The 18,031-nt window shown below is 40.3% G+C and overlaps 1 protein-coding gene across 12 annotated transcripts in view; it reads right to left on the reverse strand.

Annotated features, from left to right (window-relative positions):
- The window catches only part of TMEM68 (transmembrane protein 68), a 47,906-nt gene that overhangs the window by 24,216 nt on the left and 5,659 nt on the right, over window positions 1-18,031 (reverse strand). For all 12 annotated transcript variants that reach the window (XM_089335255.1, XM_008255536.5, XM_017341309.4 and 9 more), the window contains 2 exons: window positions 6,023-6,071; window positions 5,133-5,526 (listed from right to left, as the gene is read on the reverse strand). In XM_089335255.1, the coding sequence (XP_089191381.1) occupies window positions 5,133-5,457 (325 nt within the window). In that variant the 5' untranslated portion in view covers window positions 5,458-5,526; window positions 6,023-6,071. The remainder of the gene's footprint in view (window positions 1-5,132; window positions 5,527-6,022; window positions 6,072-18,031) is intronic.

An 18,031-nucleotide genomic window follows, 5' to 3' on the forward strand; every position in this document is an offset into this window, starting at 1 on the left:
TTTCTTTTTTTTTTTTTTTCAGGAGCCAAGTACTTATCCTGGTCTCCCATGGGGTGCAGGGCCCAAAGACCTGGGCCATCCTCCACTGCACTCCCTGGCCACAGCAGAGAGCTGGCCTGGAAGAAGGGCAACCGGAACAGAATCCGGCGCCCCGACCGGGACTAGAACCCGGTGTGCTGGCGCCGCAAGGCGAACGATTAGCCTAGTGAGCCGTGGCGCTGGCCTCAACATGTCTATTTCTTTAAAAAATTATAAAATATGAAGCAAAACAAAGTTTAGAGTCTGTGTTACTGTGGTCTTTTTAAAAATTAGTAACTCAGGGGCCGGCACTGTGGCAAAGCAGGTAAAGCCGCCACCTGCAGTACTGTCGTCTCATATGGGCACTGGTTCAAGTCCCGGCTGCTCCACTTCTGATCCAGCTCTCTGCTATGGCCAGGGAAAGCAGTAGAAGATGGCCCAAGTCCAAGGGCCCCTGCATTCATATGGGAGACCCGGATGAAGCTCCTGGCTTCTGGCTTTGGATTGGTGCAGCTCCAGCACTGGGAGTGAACCAGTGGATGGAAGACCTCTCTCTCTCTCTCTCTCTCTCTGCCTCTCCTCTCTCTGTGTGACTCTGATTTTCAAATAAATAAATAAATCCTTAAAAAAATTAGTAACTCATAAAATATGCAAAATAAACCATATGACCAGGCTACCTAATTAATCAAACAACTGCATTTTCTCAAAATTTTATATTGCTAATGAACTGAACAAGTTAGGCTGGTATTAAGTAAGCATATAAGCATAAACATAATTTTCAGACAATGCAGTAAATTCCTTTGTTAAATAAAATCGAAACCACAAAAATATACATATACATTCTAAAACAAACAAGTAAAAGGCCCAAAGACAAAATATTTCTCATTTCCTGGAAATGAAAGTGACAGACTTCATTACCTTCACAACAGTGCTAAAATGCATGGCTTTTAATTTTCTCAAAAACACCCAGCTATCTAATTGAGGACTCTTTTTCAACATATGAACTTCCAGGAGAAATCATTCATTGTTAAGAGTCTAACTTTTTTAAAGTGGCATCTGTATTTTCAAGGAATAAGATTTTTGGCAAAACAATTTAAAATTTTTATACTCTAAAGGCTGTAGGCAACTGGAAGGTATAGGTGTTGCTGCCTCATTACTAAGATGCAGGTATCGAAAATATCAAGTAAGTGTTTTTGATGTAGTGTAGGCTAAATAAGCGCAGCACATAAAAATCTCAGACTGTTTTAAAAAATCATAGAGAAGCCACATTACACATTCTGAGAGTAAAATTTAACTTCAAAATTGAAATACTGGAAACATTCGTGTACAAAAATGCTATTTAAATAGCAAAAAGAGGGCCAGCACTGTGGCATACCGCGGGTAAAGCCGCCATCTACAGTGCAGGCATCCCATATAGGCGCCAGTTCGTGTCCTGGCTGCTCCACTTCCAATCCAGCTCTCTTCTATGGCCTGGGAAAGCAATAGAAGATGGCCCAAGTCCTTGGGCCCCTGCACCTGCATGGGAGACCCGGAGGAGGCTCCTGGCTCCTGGCTTCGGATCGGCGCAGTTCCAGCCATTGTGGCCAATTAGATAGTGAACTGGTGGATGGAAGACCTCTTTCTCTCCCTCTCACTCTCTCTCTCTGCCTCTCCTTCTCTCTCTGTGTAACCCTTACTTTCAAAATAAATAAATAAATCTTTTAAAAAATAGTAAAAAGAAATTATAAAAAAATTACTGTTCAGCGGCAGGCATTAGGCACAGCAGTTAAGGGACTGCTTGGGGGCCTGGTGTTGTGACATAGCAGGTTAAGCTTCTTCTTACAACACCAGCATTCCATAGCAGAGTGGTGGTTTGAGTCTCAGCTGCTCCACTTCCAATCCAGCTTCCTGCTAATGAGCCTAAGAAAGTAGCACGGAGGAGACCAGGATGCAGTTCCTTGCTCCTGGCTTCATCCTGGCCCAGACCTGGATGTTGCAGTCTTTTGGGGAGTGAACCCGTAGATGGAAGATCTTTCTCTCTCCCTCTGCCTCCTCTTCTCCTTCTGTTGCTCTTTCAAATAAATAAGCTTATTAACTAATTTTAAAAAGAGAGAGACAGTGTGCCAGGTTTGAGTTCCTGCACTGCTTCCAATTCCCATTTATTACTAATGTGTGCCTTAGAAGACAGCAAGCAAAGGCTCAAGTACTCTGCCACTCATATGAAAGACCCAGATTGAGTTCCAGGCTCCAAGTTTCAGCCTGGCCCAGTTCTGGCTATTGCAGGAATCTGGGGAGTTAACCAGTGGATAGAAGATCTCTGTCTCTTTCTCGCAATAAAAAGTGATTAAAAATTAAATTTAGAAAATTTAATTATTGTTACATAATAGCTAATTAATTTACTTATATAATTAAAAGAATCTCACATATCCATTAAAAGTCACATTTATTGGGGTCAGCTCTGTGGCACAGCGGGTACAGCCACAGCCTGCAATGCTCACATCCAATATGGCCATGATTTGAGTCCTGGCTGCTCCACTTCCTACACAGCTCCCTGATAATGCACCTGGGAAAGCATAAGATGGCTCAAGTGCTTGGGCCCCTGCACTCATGTGGAAAACCCAGAAGAAGCTCCTGGCTCCTAGCTTCAGACTGGCCCAGCCTCAGCTGTTGCAGCCATTTGGGGAGCGAACCAGCAGATGGAAGATCTCTCGTGTCTTCCCTCTCTCTAATTCTGCCTAACAAATAAAATAAATCTTTAAAAGTCACAATTATGAAGAAGACTAAGTGAAATGAAAAACAGTAACATGCCACACATGAGAACATGACAGTGGCTGATATTTGGCATCACATGGTACACCCACATTCCACACTGCAGTGACCAAGTTCAAGTCTTGACTCTGTTTCCAAATCCAGCTTCCTGCCAAGCACACCATGTGAGGCAGCAGGTAAGGACTTACATAATTGAGTCCCTGCCACCCACATGGGAAACCCAGATTGAATTCCTAGCTTCAACCAGGTCCAACTCCAGTGTTGCAGGTATCTGGGGAGTGAACCAGCAGATGGAAGATATCTCTGTGTCTCTCTTTTTCAAATATACATTCAAAAAATTTTTTTTGTTTTAAATCTTTACATTGCTAAAGTCAAAGGTACTTTCAACAAAATAAAAACAAATGCTAAATAACTAGAACATTTTAAAAATAGTTTGTGGGGCCAGCGTTGCAGCACAGCTGGTTAAGCTGCTTCCTAAAATGGATCAAAAGTGGAGCAGCCAGGACTCGAATTGTAGACCCTGCAGGCGGTAGCTTAACCTGCTACACCACAATACCAGCCCCAGGGAGAAGAAAAAGTTTCTATCCAGTTTTTTTTTTTTTAAGATTTATTTATTTATTTGAAAGGCAGAGTTACAAAAGCCGAGGCAGAGAGAGACAGATACAGAGAGAGGAAAAAAAAAAAAAAACTGGAAGACCTTTCTCTCTGCCTCTCTCTCTCACTGTCCACTCTGCTTGTCAAAAAAAAAAAAAAAAAAAAAAAAAAAAGGAGAGAACAACCCAACATGGGAAGCAGGATACACAGCAAACTCAGAGAATGGCAAATGCCCTAAACAGTACTCTGGCCTCAGAATCAGCCCTTATGGCATTCAGATCTGGCTAAAAAGCCCATTAGAGTTTCTCAGGCATAGAAAGCTAAGACACTGTGGCAAAAAAAAATTGACCTACGGGCTGGCGCCGTGGCACACTTGGTTAATCCTCCACCTGTGGCGCCGGCATTCCATATGGGCGCCAGGTTCTAGTCCTGGTTGCTCCTCTTCTAGTCCAGCTCTCTGCTGTGGCCTGGGAAGGCAGTGAAGGATGGCCCAAGTGCTTGAGCCCCTGCACCCATATCAGAGACCAGGAGGCTCCTAGCTTCAGATCGGCGCAGTGCCGACCGTGACAGCCATTTGAGGAGTGAACCAACGGAAGGAAGACCTTTCTCTCTCTCTCTCTCACTGTCTAACTCTGTCAAATTAAAAAAAAAAAAAAAAAAAAAAAAAAAAAAAACAGACCTAAATGAAAGATCTCTGTGAGTGAGATCCCAGTGGAAAGAATAGGTCATCAAAGAAGGAGGTACCTTACTCTGAAGGGAGGAGAGAACTTCCACTTTGATTATGGCTTTGTCTAAATAAGGCCAGAGTTTGTGAACTCAAGAGGCTTCCATAGCCTTGGCAGCTCATGACAAGAGCCTCAGCTGATTACTGATATCATAAATAAGAGTGTCAACTGTTAAATCAACAACAGGAGCCACTGTGCACTTACTCCCCATGTTGGATCTCTGTCCTTAATGTGTTGTACTATGCGAATTAACAGTAAAACTATTATTCAAATAGTATTTCATACTTTGTGTATCTGTGTGGCTGCAATCTGTTGAAATCTTTACTTAGTATACACTAAGTTGATCTTCTGTTTATAAAGATAATTAAAAATGAATCTTAATGAAGAATGGGATGGGAGAAGGAGTAGGATGGTTTGTGGGTGGAAGGTGGTTATGGGGGGAAAAAATTGCTATAATCCAAAAAAGTTGTACTTTGGAAATTTGTATTTATTAAATAAAAATTTTCTAAATGAAAAAAAAAAATAATGTGCTTGGGAAAAAAAATCATCTTAAGGAAGACACACATGGGCTGGCACTGCAGTGAAATGGGTTAAGCTGCCGCCATCAATGCCAGTATCCCATATGGACACTGGTTTCAGCAACTCCACTTCCAATCCAGCACCCTGTTAATTAACCAGGGAAAGCAGCAGAAAATGGCCCAAGTACTTGGGCCCCTATACCCACGTGGTAGACCTGAAAGAAGCTCCTGGCTCCTGGCTTTCGCCTTTCCCAGCCCTGGCCATTGCAGCCATTTGGGGAGTGAACAGCAGGTGGAAGATGTTTCTCTATCTCCACTTCTCTTTCTCTCTGTATGTGACTCTGCCTTTCAAATAAATAAATAAATCTAAAAAAAAAGACACATAAGTATTCCCAATGCATGCAAAAGGATAATGAATCACCTGAATTATCATTTTCACTATCTTCTCAGTCAGTAAAATGGAATGGAAATCCTTTCAGTGCTACCCACGTGAGTAGCAACACACAGAGATCAAAGTGTACTTGCTTACCATGCCAAACTGCTGCATGTCCATCCCACAGGGTCGCCACCGTTTTCCTTGCACCATCCCACAAATTATGAGAATAGGCTTCTTTTAACACATTCTTCCTCTTATAGATGTGCAAGAAAATGATGGTAAGGTAGAGAAGAAAGATTGTAAAGTATGGAAGTATCAAAAGTATTAGTGGTGTAAAAACCCACAAGAGATAATTTGCAAAATTCAAGTAGTCCTCCAATTGTTCCACACCAAACCATTCTTCAAGGATGTGAATCAGACAAGTCATAAAGGGCACAGAATCCTGTCCTGCACCACAGGTGTGATTTTTATCTGTCATTTTTCTTTAAGTGAAAATGACAAATTCAGTCTCTTTCTTCATTGCCATAGCAGATCTTTAATTTTGGCACTATAAGGGAAAAATAATTCAGTGTTAGTCTCTTTAAAGTTAAATGTTTTTAGTCTACATAAATACTACTCAGTACTATTTCTTAATTTCTGTTAGTGATTAACTTTGTTGCAAATTTAAATGTGAAAATCACAAGGTTTCATCTGTTCCCTCAGGCAGTATGTTGAGTTTAACTTTTGAAGCTAACTTGCAAGACATAATTGAGAGAAGAAAATAAAGCTCACTAGAAATGAACTTTCAAGCCAATCTTAGCAACAGTTCTTCACAAAAGAAATATCAACATCTGGTCAATAAAAGTAAGCCTGATTCTTTTAGGAAAGGATAGCATACATTTTTGAATATTATTTTGTACAGAAATTTACTTAAAGCTGTCTGATCTTTTGATTTTATACAAAGAATTTTATCTTACAGTCATTAAAATTTTACTTAAGTGACTAAAAATACTGCTGTACAATCATTTTATGAACTCACTCTCTAAAACAGTCATTTGACTTACCAGAAATCAGATAAATATCTTGTCACAAGCTTCAATGTATGTATATACTCTGGAAAACACAGTAAATAAATGTGATAAACACATGATTAAAGGGAAAAATAATTATCAATACTTAAAGTTGGAACTTCCATAAACAGCAAGTGATATCTGACAAATATAACAGCCCTATATTAGCATAGCACAATTAATAAGCATACTAATACTACCATTGATTAATGAAGACAACAATTTAGTGTCACTATATAAAGGTCTACCTAAAGATTTTAACAGAGGTATAAAAAGTTTTGCTTCCTCAGAGAAAAAAATGAAGTTACGATGTACAATTAATTGGCCTTCCTTTTTAAATTTTTTTATTTATTTATTTTCATTTTATTTGAGAGACAACGAGGCAGACATTCCATCCTCTGGTTCATTCCTCAAATGCTTGCAACAGCCTGGGCTGGGACAGTCCAAAGCCAGCAGCCTAGAATTCCATCTGGTTCTCTCATGTTAGTGGCTGAGACTCAAGTATTCAAGTCATCATCTGCTGCCTCCCAGGAGGTACACCAGCAGGCAGTTGGATCAGAAGTAGGGGAACTGGACTTTAACCAAGCTTTCCAACAAGGGACACAGGTAGTCCATGCATCTGTTCTGGTTGCTTTTGTTTTTTGATTATAGTTATCCTACTGGGAAAAGTTCTTGTTTTAAAAAGCATGACATTTTGCTGTGCTGCCATCTAGATGACCAAACTTTAGTAATTTTGCCAGGTAACATAATGTTTAAGCAGGATATTTGATGATACAGTTATACTAGCCCTATGATAATAATTTCCCACAGAAGATTTTCTTCTTCCAATCATACTTTCCTGGTTCTTGTACTATTATTAGAGATATTTTATTATTATTCCATGTTACATAATCTTAATGAAAATGATCTCAATTACTTCATGGCTAAGGCAGAAAATAAATAAATAAAAGAAAGCAAAGGAGAGGCCAGCACTGTGGTGCAGCAGGTTAAAGCCCTGGCCTGAAGCGCTGGCATCCCATATGGGCGCTGGTTCTAGTCCCGGCTGTTCCTCTTCCAATCCAGCTCTCTGCTATGCCCTGGGAAAGCAGTAGAAGATGGCGCAAATCTTTAGGCCCTTGCACCCATGTGGGAGACCTGGAAGAAGCTCCTGGCTCCTGGCTTTGCATCAGCTCAATTCTGGCGTTGTGGCCATCTGGGGAGTGAACCAGTGGATGGAAGACCTCTCTCTGTCTCTACCTCTCTCTGTAAAACTCTCTCAAATAAATAAAATAAATCTTAAAAAAAAAAGGGGGGGGGGGAGCCAGGATGGCGGAATAGTGAGGGTGCAGACGGAGAGTCCGGGAAAAGATAGTTTAATAAAAGTGGAGTTACGGTCGCCTCAGGAAAAGGATCAGGAAAAAATTGCAGAGGAAACTCTTCCAGATTTAGTGGCTGTGACTCGGAGGACCTATGGGGAGAGCAAGGTCGCCCACCGTGTGGAAGCCAAGCCGCCGGAGCAGTGGGATCCGCAGACTCTGCGCGCCAGCGCTGGAAGGGGAGGAGGAAAATTGAAGAAGCTCAAACTGCCTCAGTAAAACTTGAGCAAACATCAACCTCTGGAGTTAAGACTTTGGTGGACTTGTGTTGAGAGCATGGGAGCGCACAGTTTGGGACACCAGCAGCAGACTCAACACACCACCGCTGGAACGCGAGGTGAGCCGAACCTCAATAGCCTGAGACACCGGCAGGCAAGCAGAAAGAGGAGACTTGAGGGAACGACCCCGTGGGTAAAATTTCACCAGGCTAACTAGAAGAGAGAGAGAGAGAAAAAAAAAAAAAGTGACCGATACGGACACGAGTTTCTCTCTTTCCACTCACCTCTCATAGGCGAGCAAGACAAAGAGCAGGTGCCATCTTGGACATACGTCATAAGCAGGGCGACCTCAAGTCTGCACCAGCCCTGAGCCTAGCAGAAAAACCTAAGTCTGGGGGGGAGGGGGTGAATTAACAGGAGATTAGGACCTAGTGAATGTGTGGTGCTACTGAACTGAGACTGTGAAAAAAGAGATGGTGGGGGAGAGAACTAATGGAATTCACGTGAGTACTCTCCAGAGATGCTACAATTCGGTAACCCTGCCAACCCAGTGGGAGACTGCAGGAGAATTTGAGCCCACACTGAGGGCAGGACAGATTCCCTGTGTGGTCCTTGGGAAGAGCTTCCAATCTCTGGCTCCTGTGGGTATATCATTTGCCTGATAACTACCTCCAATTCTGTTCAGCTGTGTGGAATTACGTCCCTTTTGAATCAAAAAAAAAAAAAAAAAAAAAAAAAAGAAAGAAAGAGAGAGAGAGCGATTTACCAGGCCTTACCTGGGAGTGTCACCTTTGGCACACCCTTAACCCTGAGGAACCAAACAGAGCTCTCAGGCCACACCCATCTCATGCCTCTAAGGCTCCATCAAAAACAGACAGTCCACTTAATCTAGAGTCATAGTATAACAAGAAAAAGCACCACAGTGAAGAAACCAAATATCTCCAATATGCCAAATAACAAACGCAAAAACCGAGATAATAGAAACAAGGAAGTCACCATGACGCCCCCAAATGAAAAAAGACACCCCAATTCAAGATTATGAAGATGATGACATAGAAGAAATGCAAGAAGCAGATCTCAAAAAATTGATAAGAACATTAAGAAGTTCTCAAAAACAAATTCCTGAACTACAGAAATCCTTAATGGACAAGATAGAAAATCTTTCTCGTGAAAATGAAATATTAAGGAGGAATCAAAATGAAATGAAACAACTAGTAGAACAGGAAACTGTGATAGTGACAAGAAATCATAATGAAATGAAGAATTCAATAGATCAAATGACAAACACATTAGAGAGCCTTAAAAACAGAATGATTGAAGCAGAAGAGAGAATGTCAGACTTAGAAGACAGAGAACAGGAAAGAATACAGTCAAGCCAAAGAAGAGGAAATTAGAAATCTAAAACATATTGTTGGGAATCTACAGGATACTATTAAAAAACCCAACATTCGGGTATTAGGAGTTCCTGAAGGCATGCAGGGGGAGAAAGGATTAGAAGGCCTTTTTAGTGAGATACTAGCAGAAAATTTCCCAGGTTTGGAGAAAGACAGAAACATCCTAGTACAGGAAGCTCACAGAATCCCTAATAAACATGACCAAAAGAGATCCTGACCACGACACATTGTAATTAAACTCACCACAGTGAAACATAAAGAAAAGATCCTAAAATGTGCAAGAGAGAAATGTCAGATTACTTTCAGAGGATCTCCAATTAGACTCACAGCAGACTTCTCATCAGAAACCCTACAAGCTAGAAGGGAATGGCGAGACATAGCCCAGGTACTAAGAGAGAAAAACTGCCAGTCCAGAATATTATATCCTGCAAAGCTATCATTTGTGAACAAAGGTGAAATAAACACCTTTCATAGCAAACAGAAATTGAAAGAATTTGTCACCACTCGTCCAGCCCTGCAAAAGATGCTTAAAGATGTGTTGCACACAGAAACACAGAAACACGGTCATCAATATGAAAGAAGGTAAAGGAAGGAAACCTCACAGCAAAATACCACAGGGAATTCAAAGCATATATTAGAAAATATCTTTGGCAAATGGCAGGGCAAAGTTACCACTTATCATTAGTCACATTGAACATTAATGGCCTGAACTGTCCAGTTAAAAGACACCGATTGGCTGATTGGGTTAAGGAACAAAACCCATCTATTTGCTGCTTACAAGAAACCCATCTGTCCAACAAAGATCCATACAGACTGAAAGTGAAAGGCTGGAAAAAGATATACCATGCCAACAGAAATTAAAAAAGAGCGGGCGTAGCCATCTTCATATCGGACAACATAAACTTTAACACAAAAACTGTTAAGAGAGACAAAGAGGGGCACTATATAACGATTAAGGGATCAATTCAACAGGAAGATATAACAATTACCAATGTATATGCACCTAACTACAGGGCACCGGTTTATCTAAAAGATTTGTTAAGGGACTTAAAGGGAGACTTAGACCCCGATACAATAGTACTGGGGGACTTCAATATTCCACTCTCAGAAATAGATCAACAGGACAGAAGATCAACAAGGAGACAGTAGATTTAAATGACACTATAGCCCAAATGGATCTAACAGATATATACAGAACTTTCAATCCTACATATTAAAGCATTTACATTCTTCTCAGCAGTACATGGAACCTTCTCTAGGATTGACCACATACTAGGCCATAAAGCAAGTCTCAGCAAATTCAAAAGAATTAGAATCATACCATGCAGCTTCTCAGACCATAAAGCAATGAAGTTGGAAATTAGCAACTCAGGAATCCCTAGAGCATATGCAAACACATGGAGATTGAACAACATGCTCCTGAATGAACAATGGGTCATAGAAGAAATTAAAAGAGAAATCAAAAATTTTCTGGAAGTAAATGAGGATAATAGCACAACATACCAAAACTTATGGGACGCAGCAAAAGCAGTGTTAACAGGAAAGTTTATATCAATAGGTGCCTACATCAAGAAATTGGAAAGGCACCAAATACATGAGTTTTCAATGCATCTTAAGGATCTAGAAAATCTGCAGCAAACCAGACCCAAATCTAGTAGGAGAAGAGAAATAATTAAAATCAGAGAAGAAATCAACAGGATTGAATCCAAAAAACATTACAGAAAATCAGCCAAACAAGGAGCTGGTTTTTTGAAAAAATAAACAAAATTGACACCCATTGGCCCAACTAACTAAAAAAAGAAGAGAAAAGACCCAAATCAATAAAATCAGAGATGAAAAGGAAACACAACAACAGACACCACAGAAATAAAAAGAATCATCAGAAATTACTACAAGGACTTGTATGCCAGCAAACAGGGAAACCTATCAGAAATGGATAGATTCCTGGACACATGCAACCTACCTAAATTGAACCAGGAAGACATCGAAAACCTAAACAGACCCATAACTGAGTCAGAAATTAAAACAGTAATAAAGGCCCTCGCAACAAAGAAAAGCCCAGGACCAGACGGATTCACTGCTGAATTCTACCAGACATTTAAAGAAGAACTAACTCCAATTCTTCTCAAACTATTCAGAACAATCGAAAAAGAGGGAATCCTCCCAAATTCTTTCTATGAAGCCAGCATCACCTTAATCCCTAAGCCGGAAAAAGATGCAGCATTGAAAGAGAATTACAGACCAATATCCCTGATGAACATAGATGCAAAAATCCTCAATAAAATTCTCGCCAATAGAATGCAACAACACATCAGAAAGATCATCCACCCAGACCAAATGGGATTTATCCCTGGCATGCAGGGATGGCTCAATGTGCGCAAGACAATCAATGTGATACACCACATTAACAGAATGCAGAAGAAAAACCATATGATTATCTCAATAGATGCAGAGAAAGCATTGATAAAATACAACACCCTTTCATGATGAAAACTCTAAGCAAACTGGGTATGGAAGAAACATTCCTCAATACAATCAAAGCAATCCATGAAAAAACCATGGCCAGCATCCTGTTCATTGGGGAAAAGTTGGAAGCATTTCCACTGAGATCTGGTACCAGACAAGGATGCGCACTCTCACCACTGCTATTCAATATACTTCTGGAAGTTTTAGCCAGAGCTATTAGGCAAGAAAAAGAAATTAAAGGGATACAAATTGGGGAGGAAGAAGTCAAACTATCTCTCTTTGCAGATGATATGATTCTTTATTTAGGGGATCCAAAGAACTCTACTAAGAGACTATTGGAACTCATAGAAGAGTTTGGCAAAGTGGCAGGATATAAAAGCAATGCACAACAATCAACAGCCTTTGTATACACAGGCAATGCCATGGCTGAGGAAGAACTTCTAAGATCAATCCCATTCACAATAGCTACAAAAACAATCAAATACCTTGGAATAAATTTAACCAAGGACATAAAGGATCTCTACGATGAAAATTACAAAACCTTAAAGAAAAAAATAGAAGAGGATACCAAAAAATGGAAAAATCTTCCATGCTCATGGATTGGAAGAATCAACATCATCAAAATGTCCATTCTCCCAAAAGCAATTTACAGATTCAATGCAATACCAATCAAACTACCGAAGACATTCTTCTCAGACCTGGAAAAAAATGATGGGGAAATTCATATGGAGACACAGGAGACCTCGAATAGCTAAAGCAATCTTGTACAACAAAAACAAAGCCGGAGGCATCACAATACCAGATTTCAGGACATACTACAGGGCAGGTGTTATCAAAACAGCATGGGTACAAAAACAGATGGATAGACCAATGGAACAGAATAGAAACACCAGAAATCAATCCAAACATCTACAGCCAACTTATATTTGATCAAGGATCCAAAATCAAACCCTGGAGTAAGGACAGTCTATTCAATAAATGGTGCTGGGAAAACTGGATTTCCATGTGCATAATCATGAAGCAAGACCCCTACCTTTCACCTTACACAAAAATTCACTCAACATGGATTAAAGACTTAAATCTATGACCTGACACCATCAAAATATTAGAGAGCATTGGAGAAACTCTGCAAGATATAGGTACTGGCAAAGACTTCTTGGAAAACACCCCAGAAGCACAGGCAATCAAAGCCAAAATTAACATTTTGAATTGCATCAAACTGAGAAGTTTCTGTACTGCAAAAGAAACAGTCGGGAAAGTGAAGAGGCAACCAACAGAATGGGAAAAAATATTCGCAAACTATGCAACAGATAAAGGGTTGATAACCAGAATCTACAAAGAAATCAAGAAACTCCACAACATCAAAACAAACAACCCACTTAAGAGATGGGCCAAGGACCTCAATAGACATTTTTCAAAAGAGGAAATCCAAATGGCCAACAGGCACATGAAAAAATGTTCAAGATCACTAGCAATCAGGGAAATGCAAATCAAAACCACAATGAGGTCTCACCTCACCCCGGTTAGAATGGCTCACATTCAGAAATCTATCAACAACAGATGCTGGAGAGGATGTGGGGAAAAACAGACACTAACCCACTGTTGGTGGGAATGCAAACTGGTTAAGCCACTATGGAAGGCAGTCTGGAGATTCCTCAGAAACTTGAAGATAACCCTACCATTCAACCCAGCCATCCCACTCCTTGGAATTTACCCAAAGGAAATGAAATTGGCAAACAAAAAAGCAGTCTGCACATTAATGTTTACTGCAGCTCAATTCACAATAGCTAAGACCTGGAACCAACCCAAATGCCCATCAACAGTAGACTGGATAAAGAAATTATGGGACATGTACTCTATAGAATACTATACAGCAGTCAAAAACAACAAAATCCGGTAATTTGCAACAACATGGTGGAATCTGGAAAACATTATTCTGAGTGAATTAAGCCAGTCCCAAAGGGACAAATATCATATGTTCTCCCTGATCAGAGACAACTAACTGAGCACCAAAGGGGAAACCTGTTGAAGTGAAATGGACACTATGAGAAACAGTGACTTGATCAGCTCTTGTCCTGACTGTTGATGTACAATGTAATACTTTATCCATTTTAGTATTTTCTCTTTGTTTTGTTCTAGTACTATTGGTTGAACTCTGTGATTAACACACAATTATTCTTAGGTGTTTAAATTTTAACTGAAAAATGATCCCTGTGAAATATAAGAGTCGGAATAAGAGAGGGAGGAGATGTACAATTTGGGACATGCTCAATTGGCCTTGCCCCAAATGGTGGAGTTAGATCCCAATTCAATCCCATCAAGGTGGCATATACCAATGCCATCTCACTAGTCCAAGTGATCAATTTCAGTTCACAATTGATCACACTGATAGGTCTAAGAGCCAAAGCATCACACAAACAAGTCTAGTGTCTGCTAATACTAGCTGATAGAATGAAAAAGGGAGAGAACAATCCACCATGGGAAGCGAGATACACAGTAAACTCATAGAATGGCAGATGTCCTAAATAGCACTCTGGCCTCAGAATCAGCCCTTAAGACATTCGGATATGGCTGAAGAGCCCATGAGAGTATTTCAGGCATGGAAAGCCAAGACACCCTGGAAAAAAAAAAAAAAAAAAAAAAAAAAAAGGAAGACCTAAATGGAAGATCTCTGTGAGTGAGATCCCAGTGGAAAGAATGGGGCCATCAAAGAAGGAGGTACCTTTCTCTGAAGGGAGGAAAGAACTTCCACTTTGACTATGACCCTGTCTGAATAAGATCGAAGTCGGCGAACTCAAAAGGCTTCCATAGCCTTGGCAACTCATGACTAGAGCCTAGGGTGATTACTGACGCCATAAACAAGAGTGTCAAATTGTTAAGTCAACAACAGGAGTCACTGTGTACTTACTTCTCATGTGGGATCTGTCCTTGGTGTGTTGTCCAATGTGAAGTAATGCTATAACTAGTACTGAAACAGTATTTTACACTTTGTGTTCCTGTGTGGGTGCAAACTGATAAATCTTTACTTAATATATACTGAATTGATCTTCTGCATATAAAGATGATTGAAAATGAATCTTGATGTGAATGGAATGGGAGAGGGAGCGGGAGATGGGAGGGGTGTGAGTGGGAGGGAAATTATGGGGGGGCATTGTAATCCATTAACTGTACTTTGAAAATTTATATTTACTAAATAAAAAATTAAAAAAAAAAAACGAAGGAGACAGAGGAAGAGACATACACACAAGAGGAATTCTTCATTGTCTTTCTGCCAAGATTATCTTGCTAACCAGCTTATTAGGAGGGCATGTACTCTGACCTGTTCCTCCAGGGATGGAGAATTTAGTATAATTTCCTTGTAACCAAAAGCATTTCTTTGTGGGAAATCTAGGCCACTATAAGTAACAGAAAATGAACACAGCGCACACTTAGCCCCTATCCTGGGCCGGCCTTATTTACATCAAATTTTAGTCACTCCATCTAAAAGTCAAATCACGGGGCCAATGCTGTGGCATAGTGGGTAAAGTGGCCACCTGCAACGCCGGCATCCCAAATGGGTGCCAGTTTGAGTCCCAGCTGCTCCTCTTTCAATCCAGCTCTCTGCTATGGCCTGGGAAAGCAGTAGAAGATGACCTAAGTCCTTGGGCCCCTGCACCCACATGGGAGACCTGGAAAAAGCTCCTGGCTCTGGATTGGTGCAGTTGTGGACATTGCAGCAATCTGGGGAGTGAACCAGCAGATGGAAGACTTCTGTCCCTGCCTATCCTTCTCTCTGTGTGTAACTCTTTCAAGTAAAATAAATAAATCTTTAAAAAAATAAATAAAAGTCAAATCACTACAGATATAATTTACCAGTGTTTGATCACCTAGAATGCAACACAGCAAAATATAATACTTTTTAAAATAAAGAGCTTTTCCCAGAAGGAAAGCTATAATTTTTTAAAAAAATATAGAATAACGTATTGATGATGTAGAGATATCAGAATATTCATACACTGCTCATGGGATTGTAAAATGGTGTGGCCACTGTAGAAATTAGTTTGGCAGTTTCTCAAAAAGCTAAATATGAGTTACCATATGACAACAATTTTAGTCCTGGACATACGAACATATTTCAAAAAGTTCATGGAAAAATAGAATTAAGGGGGTCAGTGTTGTAGCATACAAGGTAAAGCTGCCACCTGCAACACCGGCATTCCATATGGGTGCCGGGAGTCCTGGCTGCTCCACTTCAAATCCAGCTCCTTCCAATGTGCCTGGGAAAGCAGCAGAAGATGGCCCAACCAGATATGAAAAGCCACATAGCATATGATTCTGGTTATATTAAATACCAAAATAGTCCAAACCACAGAGACAGATTGCCAGGGTTGGGGAGGGGAGAATGAACAACGACTGCTATCAGAAACAATGAAATATTCTGAAGTTACATAGTAAGAACAGCTGCACAACCTTGCAAATATGCAAGCTGTACATTTTAAACTGATGAATGCTTTGGTGAATTTTATCTCAATAGAAAAGAACTTAAAATATTATCAATAAATTATAAAATGTAACTTTGTAATATGTGTGTTAAGAGGAGCTTTTCTTAGCACAAATCAACATTTTGATGATCTGACCCTTACTGGTTAATACAACTGCCCATAACATCTTGTCTCATTTCCCATTTTTAATAGGATTACAAAATGTTCTGATTTTAAACCTTCCCTCACAAGATCTAGTAGTCCTCTAACAGGGCAACAGGCAAGAACCCCTTCATAAATGTTCATTCTGCCTTGGTTGGATTTAAACTTTTCTAGAACAGAAAACTCAAAAAGGTTTCTAGTATATCTCCAAAACGATCTCCAAAACCAATCACTGAAGCACTAAAAAGGTCTTCCTTATATTTACTTCACCTTAACTCTCACCTACCGGAACTAGCTGGGTGCTGTAGACTCTCTTCCATTAGCCAACCTCTGAAAGCTTCAGAACAGCTAACAGGAGTCATGACATCCCCTAATCAGATCATTTAATTATTTCAACCTCTCCTTAGACTTTCACCACTCACGTCATTCTCTGTACCAGACTCCAGCTAACTGCTACTGAGAGGACCATGTCAGGAACCCCCTGTGCCTCACTTTGCTAAGATCTATAAAATTGGAGTAATGAAAATTTCTACTCCAAGGGTTACTCTAATTAAAATGACTAATCGGTGCAAGGAACTTAGAAAAATGGCATGTAATAGGTGCTACATGTTTGCTGTCGCTACTCTTAAAAGAATCAAAGATCTCTGTGGCTTTTAGCGTAGCTCTATTTCATGTTCTGTTAAAAACATGGGACTATTTATTTACTACATCTCCATAATCTCTACTTCAACAAAGATTTTTCTGAACACAGCAAAGATTCAGCCTGTTTCAAGAATGGCTTAAGAGCCAAGCTGCAAGTACCAGAATACTGGTTTTGTAGTCTTTTGTTTTGTTTAATACAACTTCATGCATCTAATATATACAAATTTGGGAACATGGTGATTCTTTCCCCACCTCCACCCATATTTCCACTTTCTTCTTCCCTCTTCCTTTCCCAGTCTTATTTTTTGCAGAGATCAATTTTCAGTTAATTAACCCTACACTATGTAGAGAATTCAAGCAAATTATACCTCTTTGTGTCTCAATTTTATCTTCAGAAAATAGAGATAATAATTCATTCGATAAAGACCAATTTCATCCCAGGTACCCTACTATGTACCAAGTACTTTCCCAGCAGAAAATAAAGCAAATTCTACAGTTTCAAGCAGCTTACAATCTAGAAAAGATACATAACAAAGAACTAGTAAATATATACTAGGCCAGACGATGACAGGTACTGTGGAGAAAAACAGCAGCATAAGATGAAGTTCTACCGAAGCAAAGGAGGAGGTGTGGGGAGGCAGTACTGTTATGTAGGGTGGTCTGGAAAGGCCCCTCTAGAAGGTATATCTGAGCAGATCTCTGGATAGCTGGTGGAAGAGGATTCCTGACTAAATGAATAGCAAGTACAAAAAATGTGTACTTGTTTGGTATAAGGAACAACAAGGAAGCCAGGTGGAACAGCAAGCAGTAAGGAGAGCAGTCAGAAATGGGCATAGAGAGGCTGACATTGTGGCACTGGCATCTCAGATGGGCACCAGTTCGAGTCCCAGCTGCTCTGCTTCTGATCTAGCTCTCTGCTAATAGAGGATCTCTCTCTCTCTCTCTACATCTCTCCTCTCTCTGTATAACTCTGCCTTTCAAATAAATAAATATATCTTTTAAAACAAATTTAAAGATTTTTTTTTATTTTTATTTTTTATTTTTTCGACAGGCAGAGAGGACAGTGAGAGAGAGAGACAGAGAGAAAGGCCTTCCTTTGCCGTTGGTTCACCCTCCAATGGCTGCCATGGCCGGCGTACCGCGCTGATCCAATGGCAGGAGCCAGGTACTTATCCTGATCTCCCATGGGGTGCAGGGCCCAAGGACTTGGGCCATCCTCCACTGCACTCCGTGGCCATAGCAGAGAGCTGGCCTGGAAGAGGGGCAACCAGGACAGAATCCAGCGCCCCGACCGGGACTAGAACCC

This window comes from Oryctolagus cuniculus, chromosome 6 (genome assembly GCF_051225735.1).
Source record: "Oryctolagus cuniculus isolate XC-2025 breed Fujian yellow rabbit chromosome 6, ASM5122573v1, whole genome shotgun sequence".
Taxonomy (NCBI): Eukaryota; Metazoa; Chordata; class Mammalia; order Lagomorpha; family Leporidae; genus Oryctolagus; species Oryctolagus cuniculus.